The 27025-nt window shown below is 28.7% G+C and overlaps 5 protein-coding genes and 1 long non-coding RNA gene across 11 annotated transcripts; 3 read left to right on the top strand and 3 right to left on the bottom strand.

The window, feature by feature from the left end:
- The first annotated feature begins 715 nt into the window (after positions 1-715).
- Wnd (Mitogen-activated protein kinase kinase kinase 13 wallenda) lies at positions 716-11096 on the top strand. 2 transcript variants are annotated; one of them, XM_072021854.1, is made up of 12 exons: positions 716-1078; positions 3953-4119; positions 5926-6200; positions 6275-6461; positions 6527-6718; positions 6871-7297; positions 7377-7603; positions 7675-7993; positions 8071-8471; positions 8553-8771; positions 8847-9042; positions 9150-11096. In XM_072021854.1, exons 2-12 carry the CDS (start codon positions 3980-3982, stop codon positions 9267-9269), a joined length of 2703 nt encoding a protein of 900 aa, XP_071877955.1. In that variant the 5' UTR covers positions 716-1078; positions 3953-3979; the 3' UTR covers positions 9270-11096. The 2 variants fall into 2 exon arrangements, with proteins under 2 accessions (XP_071877955.1, XP_071877956.1); XM_072021855.1 differs by lacking the exons at positions 716-1078; positions 3953-4119 and adding an exon at positions 4341-4682.
- On the bottom strand, positions 3948-5138 carry LOC139997851 (uncharacterized). The gene is made up of 2 exons (XR_011803124.1): positions 5006-5138; positions 3948-4777 (listed from the first exon to the last, which is right to left on the bottom strand). It is a non-coding gene; the product is annotated as an uncharacterized lncRNA (long non-coding RNA).
- A 219-nt stretch (positions 11097-11315) lies between the features above and the next one.
- On the bottom strand, positions 11316-13685 carry LOC139997846 (uncharacterized). 3 transcript variants are annotated; one of them, XM_072021865.1, is made up of 5 exons: positions 13565-13685; positions 12949-13053; positions 12552-12887; positions 12260-12469; positions 11316-12173 (listed from the first exon to the last, which is right to left on the bottom strand). In XM_072021865.1, exons 2-5 carry the CDS (start codon positions 13048-13050, stop codon positions 12000-12002), a joined length of 822 nt encoding a protein of 273 aa, XP_071877966.1. In that variant the 5' UTR covers positions 13051-13053; positions 13565-13685; the 3' UTR covers positions 11316-11999. The 3 variants fall into 3 exon arrangements, with proteins under 3 accessions (XP_071877966.1, XP_071877965.1, XP_071877964.1); XM_072021864.1 differs by lacking the exon at positions 13565-13685 and adding an exon at positions 13129-13444; XM_072021863.1 differs by lacking the exon at positions 13565-13685 and adding an exon at positions 13126-13443.
- A 105-nt stretch (positions 13686-13790) lies between these two features.
- On the top strand, positions 13791-15043 carry LOC139997848 (SOSS complex subunit B homolog). Its single transcript, XM_072021866.1, has 2 exons — positions 13791-14575; positions 14702-15043. Exons 1-2 carry the CDS (start codon positions 14117-14119, stop codon positions 14936-14938), a joined length of 696 nt encoding a protein of 231 aa, XP_071877967.1. The 5' UTR covers positions 13791-14116; the 3' UTR covers positions 14939-15043.
- A 794-nt stretch (positions 15044-15837) lies between these two features.
- On the top strand, positions 15838-19183 carry LOC139997844 (solute carrier family 35 member C2). 3 transcript variants are annotated; one of them, XM_072021858.1, is made up of 8 exons: positions 15838-16021; positions 16109-16241; positions 16475-16702; positions 16775-16989; positions 17076-17148; positions 17216-17468; positions 17573-17748; positions 17862-19183. In XM_072021858.1, the coding sequence occupies exons 3-8, from the start codon at positions 16493-16495 to the stop codon at positions 18213-18215; spliced, it is 1281 nt and encodes a 426-aa protein (XP_071877959.1). In that variant the 5' UTR covers positions 15838-16021; positions 16109-16241; positions 16475-16492; the 3' UTR covers positions 18216-19183. The 3 variants fall into 3 exon arrangements, with proteins under 3 accessions (XP_071877959.1, XP_071877960.1, XP_071877961.1); XM_072021859.1 differs by having other exon boundaries at positions 15838-16038; XM_072021860.1 differs by lacking the exon at positions 16109-16241.
- Jarid2 (Jumonji, AT rich interactive domain 2) lies at positions 19079-26964 on the bottom strand. Its single transcript, XM_072021850.1, has 14 exons — positions 26754-26964; positions 26580-26607; positions 26393-26503; positions 26012-26181; positions 22346-25943; positions 22050-22275; positions 21819-21971; positions 21544-21742; positions 21309-21457; positions 20899-21208; positions 20402-20808; positions 20226-20324; positions 19846-20148; positions 19079-19764 (listed from the first exon to the last, which is right to left on the bottom strand). Exons 3-14 carry the CDS (start codon positions 26476-26478, stop codon positions 19678-19680), a joined length of 5787 nt encoding a protein of 1928 aa, XP_071877951.1. The 5' UTR covers positions 26479-26503; positions 26580-26607; positions 26754-26964; the 3' UTR covers positions 19079-19677.
- Between the last annotated feature and the right edge of the window lie 61 nt (positions 26965-27025).

The following is a 27025-nucleotide window of genomic DNA, read 5'->3' as shown; positions in this document are numbered from 1 at the left end:
TGCTGCCCCTTCATCGCCCCCACTGCATATCCTAACTATTGAGCACCTTTAAGATTAAGTATACCCCACTACTAATCTTTTAAATCTGGCGATAGTATGTATGTATTGTCATAAAAAAAACAAGGTTTTTGAATATGAATTAATTACATAAATCTTGAGGCATATGTAATCAACATGGAATTTATCTATTCTTCTTCTTTCATAAAATCAAGAAGATAATGTTCCAAAGCTTTAAGTTAGCGATTTTTCATAATGTGGGGTTGAAGGAAGTAGCATGTACAGTAGTGGCGCCATCTAACATATACAGGGTCGCATAGCTGCCTCTTTAAAAAGTATATTATTAATTGTAAGGTTATTTCTAAATAATATATCAATATCTGCTCTGTACCCTTACACTTTTAATTGTGCGACATTTATTAACGAGATCATTGAAGCTACTATAACAAATGGAATATTAAAATATGTTATTTTAAGATATCAATAAATTAACAGGATTCTTCGAAAGTATACATGCTTCCCTGTAAACCTGCGCATGGATACATAGAACACAGCACGTAGTAGTATTCGTGTGCGCGACTCGAATACCAAGAGGCGTGGTTTGAATAGACGGACCTGTTCGGTACTTTATCTCCCTCTACTAGATACAGAACCCATCGTCTTTACACACTCCCACAGAAAGCAGGCGCACTCTGGTGTCGAAGCCATGGACGATGGTACGCGCCATTTTGTTTAGTGTCCGCTGGACGCGTCGTGCGTCGGGGTGTTGTGGGGTTGTTTTCATGACCGTCAACCGAGAATAAATCCGCGGCTCTTTGAGCTCGCTTACAATTTCGAGCGTACGTACTAGTGTAATCATTTGAACAGTGAAGACACGTATATATGTCTTTTGCATGATTATCGTGACGTGCAACACGAAGATACGTTTTTTGAAAGAGTCGAGGACTCTCATGCTTATAGTGTCAGACTTAGCAGTTGCAGAGACTTCGCAAATGTATGGCGCCAGATACAACTATATGGATACTTGTTAGAGGATTGCCACTGTCGTCGTTCATCGTCGGCAGATATTTTTTTTATAAAGGTAAGAAAAGAGGGGTTGCCCGAGCTTAATCAATAAAGCGTCTTCTCCATACTCTTCCTCTTTCTTTTCTCTGGTTTTCAAACACGGGAAACTTTTAGGTATCGCCGTTGTCTGAATATCCGACGCTTCATGGTTCGACGAGTTTTTCGTACCAAATGTCGTGCGCCCTGACCACGGTAGTGTCTCGCTTGTGCAAGCCGCTCGAGGAAAGTGAAAGCTCACGTTCCCGATCGTTCTGCACTGAGCACGAATCTCGTTCCGTCCGTCGCGTCGCAGTGGTGCACGTTTCGTGCGTCTCGTCTCAAACACTGAAGCGTCATTTGGCCCAAGTTGTCGGCACTTTGAATCGTACTCTTATTACTTCTTTAGTAAACGTGTCCATTACTTTCGTATGAATGAAAAAAGAACGCTTTTAAAGAAAGGCGATGAATGAAAAAGGATGCTCGGTATAAAAACAGGTTCTTCGAATTAATCCGTACATATTAAAATAAAAGGATTTTTATCTTAAATATTAATAAGGTTCGGTTTTCTTTAAAACCAGTAAAATGTTGAAAATGATGAGTACTGGTATATAAAATGAAAAACTGCCTGTTATTTATTTTTCGAGTATATTATAATTTCGGGAAAAGCTTCTTTTCTTAATATACACTATATATGCAATACACACGTGTACTTTTTGCGTTTTTGAGCCGAGTAAAGACAAAAGTATCAAACATGTTTATTTTCAATAAACATTATATAAGATAGTAGTATATAAAGTTATTATTAAGTTCTTGTGACATATTTCTTTTATTACATTGTACTACGTGTCCTTGAACAGGTAGATTATACTGAATTTCATTTCACTTGTGTTTAAAAAATAAGTAATGAAGTTCATTTTCTTGAAATATTATCAAAATATCGTCTAGTTAGAACCGTATTAAAGCAATATGTGTACCGATCACTGATGCTATAAACAGCATCGCGATCACTCAATTTATCGGGTGATTTCAACGCTAGGATGTGCACCAATACTATACACGTTGCTCTAATGAAATATTTAACACGTATACATAATAGACATCGAATTTCATTTTTGATAGTAATGATGCAGTATATAAACGATGAATTAAGACTATTTGATACACCTTCCGTACTAGATCATATAGCACTCATTCATTTTTTATGTAATCAATAAATTTTTTAAAAATCCTAATTTATTCTAGTGATGATCTACTTAAAACATTTCATAGATATTTTTCCACGTTATCATTTCTATCGTATACATTGCATTTCGTGCGTTTCAGACAACAACAAAACTGAAATTTCTTCCACCTCCGTTGAAGGATACGGAGGTGTATTCGTAAAAAGATGTTAACGAATGCAATGATGGAAGTATTAATATGTATTTCATCCTTTTTTCAATGTATTAACAGAATTTGTTCATTACGTTATACGTAATAAACCATTTCTATTTCTTATCGTACTTAAGTTTTCTATCAAACTCTTCTCTTTTGTTTCGCGACCTCGATATTGGAAGTATTTTTAGATTGTTCTATAAAACTTACGATGGAACTCTTCTCAATGCAACAAAGTCACGCACACATGTATATGTAACGAAAATATAAAGGTTTGAAGCTGACGTAATATATTCTGTTAACTTATTAAATTTGCCGCTATAACATTAGTCATGTACACATAATTCCATATTTTAATCTACTTTGTGATATACTGAATACATTAAAATATAATATTAAACATCCATATCGTAATGTTCACTCATACCTTGAAATTATAGCATTCTGGTCAACAAAGCGACAAATCAGGATAGACAATGAGCACCCTACTCATTACGATTCATTCTTCCCCAACTTTACTCACGGAAATAGTCTGTTCAAGAAACGAGGGGTGCAACATGTTCACTCTTTTGGAACATCGATCTGTTAACTCTAGCAAAATTTTCAGAAACCCTTTCATTGTATCATGTGAAGGTTCCAGCTCTAGAAATATATTCTGTAAATACATTCAATCTTGAAAATAAAATTATTTGAATAATCATATAAAAGCCATTAATAACGTCTTTCTTTGTATTTATCCCAAATAAATATATTTGGAATCACGAAATATCCCCCCTTCCCCCTCCCTTTTCCCAGCAAATCTAGGTTTCGGGGGTGGTTCCTAGTATATTAGAGCTTACCTAGCACAGGTGCTGTGGATTAATCCAAGACACACCTACGAATGACTCACTATACAAAACTCTGTATCCTTTTTTTTTCTTCTCGTAGCGCGAAAGGGTTCCGTGTTTAAACCAGTATCTGATAAAGGTTTTTTGCAAAACCGGTTGGATTTTTAATTAATCCTCTTGTTTTCTGTCGCATTATTTTTGCTACAAAATTACGAAGACTTTGTAATTGAAAAAAGCAAAGACTTTTGTTGTTTCATAAGTATTAGATAAAAGACAAGCTATATGCAATACTCAAATTTTAAATATATCTTTCACTTTACCTTTCGTGCTAATATTCTGTTAGAAAGCGTGATTTCTTTAATTATTGGCTAAAAATGTAAGTATGATTAAGTTTAACCTAAGGAATCTGCACAAAAAATAAAAGCACGGTTGTTTGGTATGTGACGGCCACATACCACGCCTCTTACTAGATCGGCATTCCATTGAACCCAGCCTCCCCATGTTATGCTAAAGGTGATTTCTTATTCGTCTTTTCTCTTTTTCCTCTGGTCTTCGCTCATGATAAAGTAATATTGCGACGAATACATTTTTTAACGATATACACGTGCATGTAACAAGCGTCAAAAATGTTCTCTTACTTAAAATAATACTAGTAAGGAAGTTTACATCCATAAATTGTATTATTTATCAAATGATAAATTATGTTACAGAATTTGAATACAAAACAATAAACAACCATGCGTACTCCTGCCGGGACAGAGACACTGTCGCAACCTGAGATGTACAAATTTGAATCTCAGGAAACAGAAGCGTCATCGGGTGTCAATCAAGTAGTTTTATCACCTTCTCATCCGGAAGCGCACATATTCACTAACAGGTAAATATGTAGTATTTTTACAGTGTCAAATATAAAACGAGTATTACATATAATAAATTTGAAATAACGCGCTTTGTTACATTAAATTACGCGCGTACAATTACGCATGCGCATTCTTAATTTTCTATCATAGGTAAACCTTAAAATTTATATTTAAAATTATATGTTCTATAAATGATATGTAGAATGATCATATAATTTTCGATTGTCAAATTGTAATGCACTACAACTGCAAACAACCACTTAATCGTAACATCGTCATGCATCATACTGTACATACACACATAAAAGCAAACGGTAAATGCGGCCCTCTGCCGGCTAACTTGTTAGTTTACGATATGTCTCGTGGTCGTATGCATCGTATATAGTTTCATCGTATTTATATTTTGTTTATCGTGAAAACGTTCAATCAGTGGCATGGTTTTGTGACACTTTCTCTCAGTGTATGGGTCAAGCGTGTTATATCCATATGCTACACGTGATACGATGGTATTTACACGATTTTTCCTTCGGAAGACACAGAACGACGATGTGGTCGTTCCAAACAACGTCGGTACGAGGAGGTGAGGACGAAGGCTAAGTTGCCGGAATGCGCTTCCGATAACGGCATAACGGCACCATCGTTGACGGCTTTGATCTTGTCCCCACACTAACACATCTATAGAAACTCATATTGTCAATCTTTTCTGTTTATCAGATATATTTATGTCCTAAACATAATTCCTAATCACACGACCCATATCATTTTTATCATTTCTATTTTTCAGTTATTAAAACATGTCTTTCTTACGCGATTTCAGTATCTTCGATATAAACACGAAAGAGTATTTTTAAATGATATAGCACAAGATACATAATACACAGAAGTAAAGTACATTGCAGATACACTTATCGTATGATATTGCTTATAACAGCTACTTGACTCACGACTTACGATCACAGCTTACATGTTTGACAGGTGTACAAGTCATTTAAGGAAATCGATGCTCAGTGATTAATGTTCCTATTAATTTCACTTACATTAGTAGATTTCATGACGTTTTAACATGACGATTTTAATACATACACATGTCCATATTGATTGTGTATGTAACGAATCGTTTGTTATGACAATAAGACATGAAAATTTTATATGCCCAAATCTCTTTGTTGCGTTTTTCGAAATAACGTCACTTTTCTTTTGTTTGGAGTCTAAATTCTGAAATTTTTCAACACAGATATGTTAGGGACTTAAGTTTATTAATAATAGTTATAAAGCGAAAAAATATGACTATTGTTTGATTAAGATAATTTGATTAGTATAAATTAATGAATTAATAAAGAAATTTGTTTAAATAGTACATTTTTAAAAATAATTTATATATTGTCATTTTGAATAAAAATTTCATAACAATTATTTATTCTTTTAAAAAGGTTATAAGTTAGTCAGTTATTTTATATTAGAAGCTTTATTCAAGATTAAATTAATAACTTCCAAAAAAATTAATAAAGAATATTTTTACTCCTTACTATCATTTTTCCTATAGTTAATATTTCAATTCGCAATATCATATATTACATTATTTTCAGTAGTTCAAGATGAGAAACTCCAGTAAAAAACAAAATTCTTTTAACTCTTGTTTAATAAAATTTTGTAATACACATTTGCTACATATTTTATGATAGTATTTTTGCTGCATTGTAAAAAATTATATTTATTGAATAAAAATAGCAAAATAATTGAAATAATTTTCTTCTTTCATTAATATTTTAACATTTTCATATTCAGAAATTAAGTCTTTTAATGTCTTTGATTATTTATTTTAGCATGTTATGTATACAAGAAGAATTAGGTCAGCTGAGTGGAATTGCAGGAGGTCCTATTATCCCTGACCCACGTGATGCTCAATTACCTAATAACAATCATAGCAATTCAGAAAGCAATAGTAACTCTAGTGAAACTGCAACAAAATGTACTCCAGGTACTGGAACTTTAGATGCACAAAGATCAAGCTGGGTGGAAGGTATATTAGGCTGCATGCGTCCAGTTTGGACTATGCTTTCAAAAGCAGCTGTTAATGAAAAAATTAAAGGACATCAAAGTAAGTAATCACTTTTTGTAGATTTAATATAGTTTTTGTAACATTATTTATAGGATAAAATCAAATAATTTTAGCGGATGACTGGGAAATACCATTTGAATCAATCAGTGAACTCCAATGGCTTGGATCTGGAGCACAAGGGGCAGTATTTAGTGGAAAATTAAATAAAGAAGTTGTAGCTGTAAAAAAGGTGCGAGAGCCACGTGAAACTGATATACGGCACTTACGGAAGTTAAATCATCCAAATATTGTTCAATTTAAGTAAGTTTTTAGCTGTACTAAAAATGCTATAAAAAATAATATAAATAATCTCTATATATTCTCAGAGGTGTTTGCACACAAGCACCATGTTACTGTATAATAATGGAATTTTGTCCATACGGACCATTATACGACCTCCTTAGGGCTGGAGAACCAGTTCCACCTCCTAGATTAGTATCATGGTCAAAACAAATTGCAGCTGGAATGGCCTATCTCCATGCACATAAAATTATACACAGAGATCTTAAAAGCCCAAAGTATGTTATTTAACCTAATATAATTAAATTCATATATATTTTTAGGCTCAGTAAATTTTTATTTACCTCACAAAATAAGAACATCTTTGTCTTTACTATACTTACATACTATATTTACGTGTTTATCTTCTAAATTCTATTTACGATTTCAGTGTGTTGATAGGACAAGGAGAAATTGTCAAAATTAGCGATTTTGGAACTAGTAGAGAATGGAATGAAATTAGTACAAGAATGAGTTTTGCTGGTACAGTTGCCTGGATGGCCCCAGAAATCATCAGAAACGAGCCTTGTTCTGAGAAAGTAGATATATGGTCGTATGGTGTGGTATTATGGGAACTCTTAAGCGGAGAAATACCTTATAAAGACGTGGATTCTTCCGCAATCATTTGGGGCGTGGGCAATAATTCTCTTCATTTACCAATCCCTGCAAGCTGTCCAGAAGGTTACAGGTTACTTGTAAAACAATGTTGGGCTGCAAAACCACGTAATAGACCTTCCTTTAAACATATTGAAATTCACCTCGGAATTGCAGCAGTTGAAGTGCTATGTAAAAAACCTGATGATTACTTTAAGACACAGGTAAATTGAAAACTTAAAAATAAAAATGAAAGAAACCTATTTAAATATTAAAAGTTGTTTATAATTTTTATAATTACAGCAATCTTGGAAAAAAGAAATTAGAGATCATATGAAACAAATGCAGACAAATAGTTGTAGTAGTCCAAGATTTGAAGCTGATCTCATTCGACGACGTGAGGATGAATTAAGACATGCTCAAGATATTCGAGAACATTATGAACGTAAACTCGAACGTACTAATAATTTGTACTTAGAATTAAGCGCTGTTTTATTACAGTTGGAACAGCGTGAACGAGATGTAATTAAGTAAGTAATAAATTAGAAAATTAGAATAGCTAATAGTAAGTAATTTTAATATATCTTATTTTCTCTCTTAGACGAGAACAACAAAGTGGGTATAAGCAATGTAAGAAGCGACTTGTACACCCCCTTATAAAGGCTCAAGAAAGACTTCATCGTAGACGTAACCCTCAATTTTCGACATCATCTACTCCAACAACTCCACCATCCCCAACAGACTGTCCACAAACTCCTATAAAAGCAACTATGTGTACCCAACTAAATGAATCTAATCAACCAGAGACAGTTTTAGTCCCTAATAATAGTTTCAAACAACGCAAATATAGGCATCGTAGAGTAGGATCTGGATGTGGTATAAATTCTAGCCCACGATCGAGTCCTCATCGTGAAAGAAAAGTACGTATCTAACATGAGAATATGTACTTATTAATTAATAAATTAAAATATAATGCTGGATGTATATCTGTTTTCAGAGTACAGAAGTATGTGCACGTTTTGTTGATAGTCAAACACAGACAGATATAATGGATATCAACGAAACTGATTTTAATCCTGTTGGACATACAACAACAATCTCATCAACAGAAAAACTTTCTGTAAATAGTCTTAATAAACAGTCATTAAATAAACAAACACCAGAAAGTTTAAATGGAAATTCAGTTTTATCCGAAGCTCATTATAGAATGCAATCTAGTCCTTGTTCCAGTCCTGAACCTTCAAATGAAAATCGTGCAAATGGAAATGAACGTTTAAAGGACTGTAGTGATGACGATAATCTTGAAACACTTGGTCGAAAGGTTAGCGAAATTATTAATGCTAATCGTCTTATTTCTCCTATAGATAATGGAAATTGCGATGATGTGATACAACACAGGTAAAACATATTTAATATAAACATATATCAATATATGGACTTTAACAATAATTAAAAGTAACAAACAATTGTTCATTTCAGAGGCAAAGAAGAACCTATAAACCTGTCCGGACATTTTTGTGGAATTATTGTTAACAATACTAATACACTTCACGAACAATCAGAAATTAAAACTCGACCTTGTTCTGAAAGTATGGATACTTTATGCGATCGTGAAGATGATGCATGTGAGGAAAGTTGGTCAGATGAAGAAGGCGAAGATCCGAGTTATACGTATAATTATTCTTTAAAAAGAAGAAGGTATTTTTTCTGGAATAATGTAAAAGTATGAAATTAATCTAATTCATATCTTAATTTAATGAATTTATTTTAAAGTATTGCAAGGCGACCAATTGGTCCTGGATGTAGGTTAAGAAGATTTAAACATGCACCTGAACGCATAGAAAGAGTGTTAGCTTCTGATGAGGAAAATACTTCCGAATATTCACATCCTCCGTCCAGTCAATCCTCCACGTTAGAAAGTAATCCCGATATGCAAAGAGTATTTCGTAATATTCACTATTCTCATAAGGTGAGTCAATATAATTCTTATTATTAATGTAATATTATTGAAAATGTATGTATTATATACAGTATAATACACAATATATTTTTACTTTTATTTCTATTTTTATTTAGAGGAAAGAAATAGATGATGTTTCTGATACATCAAGTCAATCAGAAACAGATGAAGTCAGTGAGATTACAATTGCATCTCAACCAGTAGTTGCAAACTTAAAAATAGAAAGTAGTGTGTAGATTAACAGGATTTTTATATCTCATTTACAATTGATATAAGTACCTAACAACCAGTGCATTTTTGTAGCGTATGCTCTCATCCTGTGTTAAATATTGTAGATATTTATCAATTTAAGGTATATGTTAGATATATATGTACATTAATTTTATGCATTATTTATCAATGAAATATTACATTAATATTATTAAGATACTAGACAGTTACTGAAAAAAGTTTATAAAAATCACATTCTAAATCTTTATTAAAATTTAAATTATTATTTTTGAAAACTATTACAAAATTCAACAACTGAATTAATTTAATGAAATTGTTTTCTATCATTATCTATGATATGATTTATTATACGCTATAGAAAATGAACATAAATCAATAACTATTTTTTCTAAGAAAAATATAAAATATAGATTGCTGATATTTTCAACAGAATCGAAAATTTACACAAACATATGTGTATAGACATGTTATATAGTATTATTTGTAAATACATGCACCTCATGCTCACGTTTGAAAGAGAAAAAATCATTACTTAAAATTCATTCCATTATGTTTTACATTTTTTTTTTTATAGTTCCTTTTAGTAAATGTAGAATTCTCAACTAATGAATTATGAACTTATTATCAATTATGTGTTGCATTTATTTCATATTATTAATAAAAAATATTCAGTTAGACTCAAATCAATCATTCCCACGATGAATGCAAAATCAGTTATTGATAATTGCATTCACTTGTATGTATAGATGAAATTCACCATAATGTAGAAATCAGTTTTAAAAATCAATAAACTCATATATTATTTGGTAGTTTACAAAGAGTTATTGTATATAAATACAATAAAATAAAAATAAATATTGCATTAGAAAAACATACTTTTGAAAGTAATTTAGAAAATATGTAATGGAATGACAATTACTAAATAAATTTTAAAACATAAGTGCCTGTGGCAATTTTCATAAAGTACACCAAATAGTGATTATTGAAATAAAATAACAAAATCTAATTAATGTGCAATAAACAGCAATTAAGCTTGCAACTGAAAATAGAATCACATCAGTACAATAATTTTTCGATTCAATAAATATTCTGCTATTCTGATAAAGTCAAATTATAAATAACATGAGGTATTGCTTAAGGGCTATTTTACTGTAACAAAGTCATTAAATATTTTTGATGCATTAAAACTTTTACCAATAATCTTATTACAGATTTCATTAATGTACTGTATGTAATAAATTTTATTGTTTCATTTCTCAATTAATAAATGAAAACAATCTAATTTAATGACTATGTTAAAAAACTAGTGTAAGTAGTATTATGATATAGTCAAAACAATGCAGGTTGTCTGAGTTTCAAACTGAAACTCAATAATAGTGTTGGACTGTATGTAAAAGTCATATACTCATTCTCTCAAATTAATAACAGTAAATATCGTAATTACACGTGCAAAACTAAACGATATCATTAAGTCAATTGTCCAAAGTACTGTCTGCATCCATCTATTGTACCTGCTTTGAAACTCAAATTGCCTTAATGACAATTACTATACTATTGTAAATATAGACAATACAACATAAACTTAAGAAAATAGTAGCTAAGGTATGATATAACATTTTCATGTGCTCATTTGGACGAAGTAATTAATAAGATATATAAAGATGTACTTTATGATAATCATACATATTGTATCTATTATATTTATGCGAGTAGTTGCATAAATTGTTCCTTCTTGTGCAGTGGCAGCTAAACTGACTAGTTCTATTATTCTTTAATAATAGAAGCAGTACACAAAATTTGTGTTATAAACAAATAAAGTTGATTTACAATAATTGGTATATGCAATTTAATTACAAACCTTAATAACATTGTAAACTTATTAGATAATTTGATTTTGTTAAAATAAAACTATTTTTATATAAATTATAAAGTATTAATTATTTATATATGCATTAACATTTGGAAACAAAATATATATATGATCTGAAATCTTTATTTAAGTAAAAAGCAAATATTGTAAAGAAAAATGATGGTATGTGGTAGCATGTTACTTTACATGTAAGTATATATATATTAACTTATTAAAATACAATAAATATTTACACAGCCTATTTTTAACAACAAAGTATACATATTATTATGATAAAAAAACCTTACTAGCAATAAAAGTTGCTATACATACAAACAACGTAATATTTTAATTATTATATATATTTAACATAATTTGAAATAAATTTCTTTCTGTATAACACCGTTTCAATATTCATTCAGCATAAAATAGCGATCTGAGTCTTGTTCACATTTATTAAATTAATGATTATGTTTTTTATTCTATTATATTATTGAACATGTAAAAGTTTTAATCACTTAGATCATCATATTGCAATTTCTATATTTTATAGCTCTACTTAATTACAAGATTTAATACATTACATATGTACAGTTTACTCGAGGACAAACATTAAATGTGGACATCAAATTTTTATTACATATAATAAAAACTAAATTTATTTACACTTCCTGGTATATATTCAGTCTATTTTAATAAATATAGTGGATATTTGAGTATTATATTAACTGTCATGAAAAATGAATAACTTGAGATTATATGTCAAATAAATAAAAATTAAAACATGTTTATGAAGAATTATAGTTTCAAACATTTTCTACTTTTATAAAGTTGTTCATTGATAATAGAATAAAAAATAATATTTAATATACTAGAGCTTACAAATTTACCAATAAAATGAATTGTGCAGAAATTCTGCAGTGGATTTGTACAATGATGAAGCACTTTGTCTTAATCCAGTCAATAATGATACAACTCCCTCTTTCTCATCTTCTTGTTCATCTTCCTCAGGTAAGTAGTCTGGCATGTCTTCAGTATCACCATTATTTCCAGTATGAATCTTAGGATTAAATATATTGTTAATAAAGAAATCACAACTCATTTTGATTCTAAAATGTAGAAATTTTGCTCTGTACAAATATTTACCAATTTAACGAGATACTCTTGATTGAATTTATTTCGTGTCACCAATCTTGCTTCCATATTCGCAGAATTTTTTTGGATAGCTTCTGCAATTTGTTTGGCAGTAACATAACTTAAAGTACGCATTGTAACACGCTGATGTTCTACATCAACTACCAGAGAAACTAGTCCATTGATTCTTATTAATATTGCCTCCAACTCTGCACGAGTTTCCTATTTCATATACATATATAATTTTTATGAAATAATAAATATATAAAATTAAAATATATACATACTATCTGTATGTATTTACCGGTAATAAGCCTTGAACATGTAATACAATCACATGAGTCTTTAACTTTTTAGGCTCTATAACTCTTTTACATCTGCTACGTAAATTATATATTGGTGGTTTCATTCTTTCTATGTCATCTTTTATACATTGTGCTCGTTTAGATATCTTTGGTTTATCTACATTGTACTTATTTATAATTGCGTCCAAGGCTTCACGAACTCCAAAAGTAGAGGTTATGTGTACATAATTATCCACGTTTTTAACAAATAACTCCAAAATATCTAAACTCAAATTAACAATCTCAAAATCGGGTACTTCTAAGACATACGCTACATACGACAAAACTGTTTTATCCTAAAATCAGTAATTCTTGTTATAAAAATAAAGTATAAACAAATTTTGAAAAATTTCCTACCTTCAAAATCGTATCATGATTTGCAAAATCATTTGCCAATTTTTTGTATGTTTCGAGGGTAACTTTCAATTCTTTCGGATCCAGAGATTCGTCCACGTCCATTATCTAAAAGTGTAATGTTGACATTAGCTTATTCTTAAACTAATATTGCCATAATAAAAAGAAGTTCAATATTACTACTTATGATTATCTCCCTGAGTTAACATTGATAGGCATTCAAAAATAAGCAGATCTTTAAAAATATTTGTATTTCTTGAATAATTATCGAGTGGAACACTAACTTCGTAGTAGTAGAATGCGTTTACCTAACTTGCTAACTGATATGACAAATTTCAGGGAATAGATTTTGAATCTTTTACTAGATAAATTTCATAGATCAACAGTCAAATTACATTCTACATATTGTTAAATGAAAAATAATTTCGTTTCCAATTCATTCGCAATTTTTCTGCAGACTATATTATTCTTTAAAAAACATAATGTAATCGACATAACATAAAGTTTCAATTGAAAGAATTTAAATATAATTTTCATATATAACAAACAATGTGTATACTTTGTATAGTAGTAAAATTATTCTTTTTTATTATTATAGAAAATAAACTAAAGTGCATACATTTAATATATACGTAAATTCTATATGCAGTTGCTATGTATATATGTATACAAATTGTGTATAGATAATCATGTATTTGCATATATGCATATAATACACATATATGTATGTTTCGAATAGATGTATCAGTTTTACCCTACGTAGTAATAACAGTACATTCATGTTACAACCAGCTGCTGCCAGATTATTCCGATGACGCGCATATTATAGGACAGTAGCGAAACTAGTGTCTATATGACGTACTAAAATAAGATGGCCGACATTCATTCTACCAGCTACCAACAGCATAACACCCGTATTACCTTTCTAATGAACTTCTTTCTTACTTTACGCAACCAAATATTTTAAACATTCATTAGTGTCATTCTAAGTACTGGTAGAAAGAAATTGATGTAGTTATACGATATTGAACAACACATTGAAGATAATAGGGAAGTTAAATTAAATAGTACATAAAGTAACAAAGTATATCTGACGTATTTTCAAATATACACGTATAGGTGATTATTCGTAAAGAGTGCTAGTGTAAAGTGCATATTGATTATCAAAACAATGGAATACGTATTGATAAAAGACATACGGCCGGGTCAAAAAAACATTAATGTAGTGTTTATTGTTCTGGAAGTTGGTCATCCTACCATTACCAAAGAAAACCGCGAAGTTCGAACGTTTAAAGTGGCAGACAGTACGGCATGTATGAATGTTTCAATTTGGGACGAACCTGGACAGCTTTTAGTACCAGGGGATATTGTAAGATTAACAAAAGGTTATGCTTCTGTTTGGAGACAATGCTTAACTCTGTATTCTGGAAAAAATGGAGACATACAAAAAATTGGTGAATTTTGTATGGTAATAAATGAACAGTTAAACATGAGTGAACCAAATCCTGCTTTAGCACAACAAATGATTAACCAAAGTGGTTCTGGTCCACCTGGTAGTAATGTTAACAATACTATTACAAATAATGGAAATGCAAATAATATCACTGGTCAACCTGGAAGGCAACCATTGGTATGTTGTGCAATATATTCATTGCTTTTAATTAGATATTAATAATAAATTTATTTCTAATTTTACAAAGAGTGTAGCTATTTTTAGTGCTTCTATTAATATTAGTATTAATTTATTTTATCATAGGCAATTCAAAGTAATTCAACAACACCTGCTAGTGGTACTTCTGGTAGTTCGACAACAACAAAAAGTGGAAACAATAATAACAATAGCACTGGTGGAAATAGTGGTAATACTTCAGGACTTCCAGGCGGATCTGCAAGATATTCTGGTGATTCAACAACAAAAACATCTGTTGCAACAAAAACTAATTCTCGTGGTCGTGGGGGGTACAGAAATGGTGGACGCAGTGATCGTAGATAACATATAAATAAGAAGTGGTTAATTATATATGTGTAATAAAAATATGCAATTGGTTATATAATATTTAGGATAACTGTAATATACTGTTTTTTTAATAATCCTGTATATGTGTATTCATGAATTAATGTATACGATAAATTTGTCTTAGAATATAACATCATGAATTGAAGACAATCCAATTAAGTAGAATAGATGAAAAATATTATCATCAGTGATATAATATATTAATGTTTCAGTGAATTAATTTTAATTCATATATCTAGAATCATTGAGTTTTGTACATTTCTTTAAATCTGGAGCTTGTCTTCAAATCATAGTAAAAGTATCAAATTTCTCTTACTCTGATAAATGAATGTAATATATATATAAAGCATATAATATCTGCATTTAATTGATAAATAATTTTATTTGCTAATTTTTTAAAATATATTTTATAAAATAAAGAACAATAATATGTGTATATTTAATTTACACTGAGTAAATAAGGATAAAATAATTTTGAAAAATATTCAATCTGTATACAAAACAACATTTAATATAAAACATATTTGAATTTATTACGTGATGTTGTTACTCAGTGTAAATATACATTAAAATAAAAATATGTGATCATTGACTTTGTATATTTTCATCAAAAGCGTTAAATAGAAAACTAAATATGTACAGTATTTATTACTACTTATAACTATCAATTTAACTATCAATTATTTTGTGTACATTGACCCTATTTTTATTTAATATTTATATTTTGTACATAATTAAATTCAATTTTTATAACATTAAAATTGGTGTCAATTTTTTAAATAATGGATGTGTCAGATAATAAATAACCCAATTATTAAAAAGTAAGGATATATTAAGTATTTGTGTTTACTTTAAAGTCAATGTTTTTAAAAATACTCAGTCAAAGTATAGATAATTCTACAAATAAGTTTACCACCATAAGAAATTTCAAAAGATAAGAAGATTACTGTGATAATATGCATTTATCAGATTGTAGTATGCCACATTTTTGTCTACTATAATTTTTAGGTTATGTTTATACATGACTTCACGTTTATGTATATCGTATGTCACATCGAAGTAAGTGATAACGATATGTATGTACTTTAATTTTGTTTTCCTTCTAATGTTCTCATTTGTAATTTTGAATACATTATAAATTTACAGAATGAATGTGAATACTGTCGTCATTGTTACACAATTATTTCTTTTGTTAAGCATATAACTTAAAATAACAGATGTCTAAGTTAGACATAACAATTTATGAATATTTTTTATGTATTTAAAGAATTCTAAGACGGTACGTTTAACATATTTGTTATAACATTCGGTTATATTTTACTACATTGCATAATGTTATCATAAATCATAAATCTTAATTTAAAGTGTTATTGATTTAAAATAAGAATTGTATTCTGCAAATACCATCTAATAATTCACTGTTTCTTATGTTTAACTGTGTTATGTAGTAAATGAATATATTATTTATACATTTTTAATACTATATTTAATATCGTAAATTTGTAATTACAGATTATTTTTTTCTGAAGTATGACAAGATCACATATAAAATATCAAATAGCGAAAGATACAGATGATACATCAGATTATTTTCTCGAACCAGTCCAAGAGTTTCCAAATGTGTCCAAAAAAGAAATATCTTTTTGGAAAAAATCTTTTCAAATTATCATATTAATTCTGTGCTATTTTGTGTTGTCCGTAGGTTTAACTTTTTATGTACAATGGCTTTATAATACATATGTAAGTGAAGATATCTGTGATTTATAAAAGTTTATTATTTGATTTTATTTTATATATGTACTTATTTTTTAGGGATTTCATTTTCCACTTGTTGTGGTGATATGTCACTTATTAATAAAATTTTTGTTTTCTGCTTCAATAAGATGTATTAAAACATGTTGGAAGAAACAACAACAATTAAAACTACCTTTACAAAGCATAATAGGAATGGTTATGCCAATTGGCATAGCTAGTGGCCTTGATATAGGTCTATCAAATTGGGCAATTTCATTAATTACTATGTCATTGTATGTATTTATTATTCTACATTAAGAACAAAATAAAATATATTTACGACTTTGTGATAGTATTAATGAATTATATTGTTATTTAGATATACTATGACAAAATCAACTTCTATTATTTTTATTCTTGGATTTGCACTCTTTTTGAAGTTGGAGAAAAAGGTACTAATATTAATTTCCTATATGAATGCTTCAAATATAATATATTAAAGGAATAATTTTGTTATAGTCTTGGACATTATCATGTATTGTAGTAATGATATCAGGAGGTTTATTTATGTTTACCTATAAATCAACACAATTTGAAGTTTTCGGATTTGTAATTTGCCTCTTGGCATCATTTTTAAGTGGTATTCGGTGGACTATGACACAACTAGTTATGCAAAAATCTAAACTTGGAATGAAAAGTCCAATTGACATGATGTACTATATGCAGTTATGGATGTTATTACCTATTGTACCAGTGATGATATGGTTTGAAGGTAGATATATGTAAGATGTACAGCTATATTCTTTTTTTAAATTGTATATGTAAATATTATGTTACTGTGTTTTTGAAAAAGGTAAAAAAATATATTATTTTTAGGATCTCATCTATACAATAGCTTTAAAAATACAGATTGGAATGATATTCAAACTATTATAATGACTATAATTGCTGTATTTGGAAGTGCTATTATAGCTTTCCATATGGAAGTTATGGAATTTTTAGTTGTTACATATACTTCTAGTCTTACACTTTCAATTATTGGCATAATTAAGGTAAACTAACTACATATTGAATAACATAATATTATATAACTTTATTGAATATTGGAATATACAAGTAAAATATTAATATTTGGGTAAAAATCTTTAAATTATTGTCTTTCTAGGAAATATTTATTTTAATCTTGGCTGTTGAATGGGAAGGTGATCAAATGAGTCATCTTAATTTTGTAGGATTATTAATGTGCCTTTGTGGAATCACAATTCATACGATACAAAAAGCATTATCCAATAGGAACGAAAAAGCTGAAAATTTGGAATTACAAGTAAATTCTCTTTCAAGTAATAATTTTAAAACTGAAGAGGTAATGGATACAAATTTACCTTTGTTAACTCAAAAATCGACATCGCTAACAAATCTTTTAAACGCGGAATTCAGTTCAGACGAAGATGATCCAGTTAAACATGGTGAGAATTCTACTCAGATACTATCTAATATATTGCAACGTAGGGAACAGTAAAGTCTAAACTTTAACATTGATATACAAGGACATAAAATTTATTTATTCTGAAAAGTCATTCCATATCTAATTATATACTATTTCCCGCATTTTATACGTATTTTTACACCTCAATTTAATTATTAAATTTATGATCTTTAATTTTCAATGAAAATGTTAATAATTGTTATGTATGTCCTATTTTTGAGGATATAATTTATGCATGTAAAATTATGTTTAAATTTATTTTTTTAATATTATTCTGAAAAACAAACAAATTTTTATTTCGACACTTAAAAACTTAGAGTGCAAATAATATACATATATAAAACAAAGTACATATATGTATAGTAAATAACTTTAAAAGGAAATTTATTTTATAATTATTTACTTACAGCCTGTGTTATTAGTTCCTTGCTTAAAAATAGCATAATTATACCTTATTATTTAGTATTTTTCACATTTGATCTTATTTATGGTATATACATATATTTATATACAAATAAAAAGACTTCCAAAAATACACAGCATAATAATAGATGATAATGTAAACATTGAAAAACTATGCACATTTTATAAATTATTATTAATTTAAAAAAAGATATATCTAATTAACAACTTTTTAATCAAAATTTGTGTGAACAGCCATTATTGTTATTTAATATTATTCTTTTCATATATGATAAATATACAAAAACATTATAGTAGACAAAGACATTATTAATTTTTTATATTCATAAATCGTGTTTTATGTAATTTGATGTTAATATTATACAAATTAATTATATAGTATAAAAACAATGCTTCATGTAATTATGTAATTTTATGGTAATTTATTTGATTTTATGATATACATGTTAATTTGCAAAAGGATAATAATAATGTATTTTGTCAAAGAAATTTATTTAATATGTATGTTCTCATATTGAGAATGTTATAATTTTTATTTTATAATCTTAAAGTATTCATAATAAACTTTGTATACATAAGTATGCTATTATATGTTATTATTTATTTAATTCTTAAATAAGTCCTATGGAATTCGTCTATTGTAAGAAATATTTAATAAGATTATATTTCTATAACTCTGTAAACTATTGAAACATAGTTTATATATTCATACACCTTATATTTATAATTATAATATACGAGAATAAAATGCAAAAAATATGTGTTTTGGTATCGTACTTGCAATTAGAAGTACGATTTACAGATGGTAAAAGTAATCTTTTTATTTTGAAACTTGGGGATTTCGTTAGAGGTTCACATTAAATTATTTAATTTTCTTTAATACTATACTAATACTAATAATGAAGTTGATTCGCCTTAAAATTACGAAACAAGTTTTTTTATACAATTGTATTATTATGAGAAAAATAATAAATATGATATATATATAAAAAACAAAATTCTGTAATTATTATTAGATAGATTAATAAATAATTGTTATGTATGTAATTTAATAAATAACTTTGTAAACCCCCTACTTTATTTGTTTGATTTGATTAGTCTTTTTAGATTTGGCTTCAATTCTTTCTTCTAGTTTATGGATCAAATCATTTAATTCCTCCTATTACGAAAATAAAAATTATTTTAAATAAAATTATTATTTATAGAAGCCACTTGAGCTAAAAAAAAAAAACATATTTACCTCGTTGTATGTGTACATTAGAGTACAATGTTTTAAAATTTGTTTCTTTCTATTAAATAATTGCAATGCATGTGGTAAACAGTAAACACTGTCATCTTGTGAATTACTCACTAATGAAACAAATAAATTAGCTCTACAAGTTTCACATTCAAAGTCGCCATCATCTTCTTTTACTTTTTTTCCTTTCTTTCGTTTTCCACTATCTGGTAAAGGTAATCTTTCTGTGTTTATGAGACCTACTGATTCTAATTGTTTACGATAACTTATTTCTTTTTCACGAATTTTAATTACACTTGCTAGAATCTGCAAATATAATTATTTATAAAGCATTTATGTAGTTTTACATTTTTTATCTCATAATTATTAGCTCTCATATTTACCTGTTTTAATACTTCTATATGAGATCTAGAGTCATTAATAATATTAAATAATAATCTTTCAAATGAAAAGATTGATGGTTCACAACTATCTTGTATATCCTATAATAATTATTTAAAATTATTTTGCTATTCTATAAAATATGTAAAATAAAAATAGAGGAATATTATTCACTTACTTTAAATACTTGTTCAGCAGTTTCTAACCAGGATGGTTGTGCAAAGTAAACACTTTCAGATACTACATAACCAGTGCATATACTTGATGTAAATGCTTTAGGAAATACAACTATAAATTGCCCTGGTTCCTGAACAGTCTGGCATAGTGATACTCCGTTACTAACCAATAATTCTGGAGGAACCATTGCTGTATCTGATGGCAGCCATATAGTTTTATTTTTACAATATCGTGGAACCATTTTTGAAAGAGCCTCTCTAAAGTTATTGTTGTGTTCGTCGGGTATACCATACCAAATTTTTTTAGCACCAGTATGCAAATATTCTATCCAAGGAAGACCATGAGGATCGCGGTACCAACAACATGCACTAAATAACATACCCACATGAAGTGTTGGTACAGTCACACCTACAAATAAAATTAAAACGGTTGTAAATAAGGAAATATCAATGTATAACATATGTTTTAGTTATAGAAATTTAAAGAAATGTTTTATACCCATTATAGGACCTAAAGCTCTCAGTACCGAGCCAGCGTTATTAGTAAGTACTTTAAGATTCCATGGATGTCTTGCGAACGGACTATTTTTAGCAACCGAAAATCCAAAACCGCGTCCACTTGAATCAATGCTTGCAGCGTGTACACAAACATGTCTTTTCCTTTCTGCAACATGTTTCCAAAATGCACTTTCAACCTCATCAGCAGAAGCGCCTTCTGTTTCGTTTCCAGATCGTTGATTTTCACCAAACCACATACGTTGTGTGTTTCGTGCAATACGATAAAAAGCGTTTAACGGCATGTTTCTACCCTGTAAAATTGTATATTTATGTAATACATAATTATACATATATTTATGTAATACATAGTAATACATATTTATGTAAAACATATAATTTTTGAATTCTCACTTTAACGATGCATTCCTCAATTTCGTCAGAACTATCATCATCTTCATCTTCTTCATTTTCACTTATTGGTGCATTTTGCCTTTGTAAAACTCTACTTTCTCTTTTCAACCACTCAGATTCGACTTCATCAAATAATTTACCTCGTTCCGCTGAATCGCATTATTTTATTGATATATAATTTTAAAATATTATAGTTTCTTATATTACTACATTTTCTATATTTATGCACAAATACCTGGAGATAATGTATCATATGGTAATAAATATTTGCAGTAAATGTCATCCAATTTGGTTACACGATCTTGAGCAGATTTTGGTATTTTCATTCCATCAGCTACTTTCTGCCACTTTTTCTTTTCAATCACTTCTTTTAATCCGCCTAAACTTTGAACTGTTTGATATAAATGAGGCAAATCAACTTCCATACCACCAATCTATAAAAAAGAAAAAGAATTGAAATAATAAACACATTAAAGAGAATAGAAAGAAATCATAAATACAAAACTGTACCCAAGGTGGATGAGTTAATGTTATGCTTTGTGTAGCTAAATATTTCTTTATAGCCATCATTTCTTTCACATTAGGACCCCATCTATGTAACATACGATGTACATATTGATTGTAAGCAGTGAACCTCATATCATCTGACACTTTGCATTCGGGCTAAAATTGAGAAAAAAATGTATTTATATTTTGTAAATATATACATTTAATTATGCAACAGCTTTTAATGAATCTTACTTTAAAATTAGGTGGTGGTACAACTCTGCATATTCCAAATTTCTCTGCAATTGGCCTTATTTTGTCTATGTATTCTAAAGGATCTTGGAAATCCTTTTCAGTAGGATGAAATGTTGGAGCTTCAACTAATCGTGCTTCATTATTTTCATCTTTTGCACTTGGAAATGTTACATTATTGATGGGAGAATAAATTTCAGAACCCTTCTGTTTTGCTTTGATCTGACATCTAAAATTTTAATAATTTTAATAAAGTGAAAAGTGAAGCTGCAATTCTTTTTACTTTCAAGTTGTATTACCTTTTCCCATTCTTATTTGAATCAATTGAGGTTTTTCTTTCTCTAGGAGTTTTTGGTGATTTTGGCAATTTTTCAGTTCCTATATTTAATCCAGTTCCAATATTTTGTCTATTTGCAATTTGTACTATGTTTTCATTTTTATTTGGAGTAGATGGTTGAAGTTCAGAATTAGATGTGGTAATAGTTGATGCTGTACTTGAAGAAGTAGATGGTATTGAATGATCAGTTGTTATTAGAGTAGAATTAGGTGGAGTACGAGTTGTAGGCTGTACTGTTCCTACAGGAGGACAACGTGCAATTGATGATGGAGGTTTGGTAACCAATTTTGCTCTTAAAAGAACTTTTTGATTAGGACCATTTGGTCCTTCAGTACCAAGTTTTACAGCTACACCTTGAATTAATTGCTGTCCTTGAACTAAATTTGGTCCATTCCTTGTGACAGCTTGTAAAGGTATGTAAAACAGTTGACCATCATTTTCATCATCATTTTCATTGTTGCTTTCAGTCTGAGTAGATATTTCTGTACTTTTTTGTTGATTTGTATCACTTTCTCCAATCTGCTTTTGTGTTTGTGCATTATCATCAAGATTTACTTGTACAGCTATTGAAGTACTACAATTTACATTACTCCAAGTTGTTGTTAATTTATCTAATGGTAAAACTTGTATATTAGCCAAAGTTGCAAAATTTTTTGGTAATTCAAATTTGTTTACATTTAATGTTGTATTCGATATATTTTTTATTTCTACTATTTCATTCTCATTCTTTGCAGAATTATTGATGGAATTTTCTTTAAATATTGTCATTTCACAATTATCTTTAATTATTCTTTCTACATTTTTATTTGCTTCACTCACAGATTTATTTATGTTATTTTCGGATTTATTTGCATTATTGACAAATTTATTTGTATTATTTTCAGATTTATTTACAGCATTATCAAATTTATTTGAACTATTTTCAGATTTAGTTGCATCCTTCTGGGATAGATTATGAATTACGTTTGATTTATTAGATTCTCGAGCTTTACGTCTAAAAGGAGTACTAACAGGGATTTCTGTGTCACTTTCAAATGCATAAACACTGCTTTCATTTTCTGGAGAAAATGCATTTGCATTAGGAGTTACTGTTTTACGTTCTTTAACTTTTGGTAAAAACGGTTTTCTTGGTTGAAATATGGTTTTCTTCTCTGTTGATATCTTTTTCTCATTAGAACTATCTGTAGAATTTTGATCAGGTTTTAGTGCACTATCACCTTCTTCTCCAGAACATGAGTCTTTATTTGGCTTTATGTTCCGCCCTTTATTAATATCTTTTAAATTTGTATTCTGTTTGTTAATATTAATATTAATATTAGAAAACTCATTTTGCTGTTTTATATCAGATTGTAATTCTCCTGTTATAATGGGAGCATATTTATTATATGTATTCATGCGATCTTTTACATTAGCCTTTTCTGCTAATTTAGAAAGTGTAACATTAACTGGTCTTACCAAATGTTGAATTTTTGTTGAAATTGATAAATGTGATACATCAGTCTTTTTTTCACAAACATCATATTTAAAAGTAGACACATTTTCCATTTCTAACTTACTTTCCTCTTTAGCAAATGAACTTTCATTTAACCATTTTTCAATTTGTTCAGTCGACATATTTACTTTCTCCTTCCTTACATGCAATGTTGATAAAGACATATCTATAACATTTGTGGATGAAATCTCTGTTTTATGATGACATTCTTTTTCAGTATTTGTTGATATTTCTTGTTCTATTTCATCAGATATTAAATCAGGTAACTCTGATTTATCTTTTTCAGATTTTTGAAGATGCTGATCATATGGTATATTTAATACTGGTGGAGAATTTATGCTTAGTAAAGGTTCATTACTTGACAATTCCTTATCTACCTCTTCATTAGCTACATATGAATTTTGTTCATTTTCTATTTTAGCTGTTTCTAATTTATCACTGGTCTTTTTCGTGGTCAGAAGATTAACATTAACATGTGTTTGACAGGAGTTTAATACTTTGGATATTGCTTTCTTCGTAAATCCCCGGAAAGATTCTTCGTCATCTGATATTTTTGAAAGGTCGGTTTTTACAAAATTTTCATTTAAAGACTGCTCAATTTTATTCTCAATATCTTGATTGTTATTTTTATTAACAATCTCCTTTTGTACATTATCATCTTTCTTTCTTTTTAATTTATTGAGCAACATACCTAATGTCTCTTCATCAGAATCTGTACTTTCAAATTCAGTATCCTTTAATTCTTTTTGTTTTAATTCACTACCTTTTTCAGGTAATGATTTAGTAGAGCTTTGTTCTCGTTTACGTTTAGTTACAAATTTTTCTTTATTAAATTTTGTATTATTTTGAACTTGACATTTTGATTTAATACTTATATTATTTTGAATCTCCATTCTTGTAGTTATATTTTTAGTAGAAGATCTAAGATATCGACTTACAGGTTTATTTAGTTTTCCTAAACTTCTTCTTGTAACAGGTCTTGTGTTACTAGTGCCATTAGAACTTACAGATTCTTCATCACTATCAATTTCACAATACTTGTGAACTCTTATTAATCTTTTACTTTTAAAAGCAATTTTATTAGTTTTAGTCTTATCCAATCGTTTATTTGATGTATTATGAACAGAAGTAATTTTATTATCTTTATTTTTAGCAGTTGTTTTTGTAACAGATTGTTTTACTTTAGTTTTGATTTCATTTTCTGGTTGAGTAGTTTTACGTGTATTTGGTAATTCTGGAAAACTGTCCATAGAAACATTATCATCATTTTCTAAATCAGGACTTACGAGTTTCCGTCCAAGAATTTCCATATATACAGCAGCTGCTTCTTTAGTTTTCCTTGTTGGTCTCCTACAAAGATTTTTTGGGGTAGTTGTGCCACTATGAGAACGTGTAATTCTTCTCATTTCAGATTTACTTCTTGTACATATGTTTTTTTGCACAGTCTTTTGAATTGTACGTTTCATCTGTGGAGCTGATTTTTCCAAAGGACCTTCTTCTTCTTCTTCAGATGTAGATTCAGAATTTGATGTATCACTATTCTTTTGTTTTACTATAACTTTCTTCTTTGGTTTAGATGATACAGGTTTAACTTTTGAAGGACCTGTTTTTGTTTTATCTGCAAGCACACTACTTCGTAAACCAAGTCTCTTAGTTTCAATTCTTGGTAAAAATTTTCTGGGTGCTAATTTGTTTACAGATTTTAATAACGTTCGTTCTGTACAAGATCTTGTTCTCATAACACATGATGTTTTAAATTTATTTTTGATTCTTTGTTTAGCAAGACGCTGTTCTTGATATTTCTTTTTGAGTGCTTGTACTGTAGATGTAGTACTTTTAAATGTTGTAATATTTTTCTGTATTGTATTTGGGACTTTCTTCTTGTCAGTAATAATAGGTTTCACTTTTGTGATACTTTTCTGACTTGAATCTGGTTTCTGATTTTCAATAGATGTACTAGTTGAAGATATGGTTTTATCTGTTGCTATACGTGCTGGCTTAGTATCTGGCTTTTCCTTTTTACTTCCAACATTGAAAAAATTTAAGCTTGGAGGTAAAATTGGAGTTCCTATATAAAGATTCGAATTAATTATTGATATATAAAATTAATTAAATATGAAGTAAAATTTTAAAAACCTCTAAAGCACAAAAATGTCAAGAAGTCTTCTGTATTTGGTCGTTTGTGAGTTATTAATTCTGTTATAACTGCTGGTTTAGTCTTTTCTTTATCCTTGATAGGAGTATGTGAAGGACTGAAAACTGTCGTTGCACCTTGTGCAAATTTTCTTTGTGCATGTACTTTGGTCCTACAATAAACAATATATGTAAAAAATAAATAATAAAAATAAAAGCTATATTATATTATAATTAAATAAAATCCTTTTTAAATCATTTAAAGAATATAATTATCTTAAACATATTTGCACATCTTCAGATTCATATATTGCACAAAAATTGTATATTAACTAGTCTATAGCAAAGTACTCATTAGTCATGTTAAAATGTTTATTTATTTACCTCTTTGGAGATTCAGAGAGTGGCTCCATAAGATCCACCAGATCTCCTTCTTTTCTTTTTCTTTTATCATTTCGACTTAACACCATTTTGCAATTTTATTAAAAGATACTTCTGTCAAAAACAACCACAAAAATTTGATACAGAAATATGTCCATTAATACTTGATTACAAATAATTAAACTATTACCTGATCAATATCTCCATTTTTACAAAAACTAAAAAAATAAAAAGTTAAAAAATATTTAAAAACATTATATTATATAAAATGAGATATGAGTATTGTTACAAATAACAAATACTTAATATAAAAAAATTCAATAAGAAAAAATATATAATTTAAGAATTTATGTTCTTCTATAACCTTTTAATGCTTCAAAGTATTTTTCATTTAAATTAGATAATTAAGAATTGATGATGCATAAAACCACCTAACATCTGTTCTTTACACTGAGCGAATGATTGTTTATTGTGTCAAATAAGATTAAATACCACGCTCTGATCTATGATGTAGGTATACATAGATATGCACTATAAAATGATATTGATTTCTCAAGACTTATCCACATTGCATGTACCGCATTGTGTTGAACGTAGTACGGTTTGCTTTACTTACATTAAGCATTCAACCAATGG

The sequence above is a fragment of the Bombus fervidus genome, chromosome 2 (assembly GCF_041682495.2).
Source record: "Bombus fervidus isolate BK054 chromosome 2, iyBomFerv1, whole genome shotgun sequence".
Taxonomy (NCBI): domain Eukaryota; kingdom Metazoa; phylum Arthropoda; class Insecta; order Hymenoptera; family Apidae; genus Bombus; species Bombus fervidus.
The sequence above is the reverse complement of the archived record's forward strand: the minus strand, read 5'-3'. Positions and strand labels throughout refer to the sequence as shown.

Bases quoted from the DNA above. Each gene is read 5' to 3' on its own strand.
- Wnd (XM_072021854.1), top strand. From the start codon at position 3,980: ATGCGTACTCCTGCCGGGACAGAGACACTGTCGCAACCTGAGATGTAC. The intron at 6,201-6,274 runs GTAAGTAATCAC...AAATAATTTTAG, and splicing joins AAAAATTAAAGGACATCAAA to CGGATGACTGGGAAATACCA. The intron at 7,994-8,070 runs GTACGTATCTAA...ATCTGTTTTCAG, and splicing joins GTCCTCATCGTGAAAGAAAA to AGTACAGAAGTATGTGCACG.
- LOC139997846 (XM_072021865.1), bottom strand. From the start codon at position 13,050: ATGGACGTGGACGAATCTCTGGATCCGAAAGAATTGAAAGTTACCCTC. The intron at 12,888-12,948 runs GTAGGAAATTTT...TACTGATTTTAG, and splicing joins ATCATGATACGATTTTGAAG to GATAAAACAGTTTTGTCGTA. The intron at 12,174-12,259 runs GTAAATATTTGT...TTTAATCCTAAG, and splicing joins AAGAGTATCTCGTTAAATTG to ATTCATACTGGAAATAATGG.
- LOC139997848 (XM_072021866.1), top strand. From the start codon at position 14,117: ATGGAATACGTATTGATAAAAGACATACGGCCGGGTCAAAAAAACATT. The intron at 14,576-14,701 runs GTATGTTGTGCA...ATTTTATCATAG, and splicing joins AACCTGGAAGGCAACCATTG to GCAATTCAAAGTAATTCAAC.
- LOC139997844 (XM_072021860.1), top strand. From the start codon at position 16,493: ATGACAAGATCACATATAAAATATCAAATAGCGAAAGATACAGATGAT. The intron at 17,149-17,215 runs GTACTAATATTA...ATTTTGTTATAG, and splicing joins TTTTGAAGTTGGAGAAAAAG to TCTTGGACATTATCATGTAT. The intron at 17,469-17,572 runs GTAGATATATGT...TATTATTTTTAG, and splicing joins AGTGATGATATGGTTTGAAG to GATCTCATCTATACAATAGC.
- Jarid2 (XM_072021850.1), bottom strand. From the start codon at position 26,478: ATGGTGTTAAGTCGAAATGATAAAAGAAAAAGAAAAGAAGGAGATCTG. The intron at 26,182-26,392 runs GTAAATAAATAA...TGTTTATTGTAG, and splicing joins CTCTCTGAATCTCCAAAGAG to GACCAAAGTACATGCACAAA. The intron at 19,765-19,845 runs GTAAATATGTTT...TTTTCGTAATAG, and splicing joins TAATGTACACATACAACGAG to GAGGAATTAAATGATTTGAT.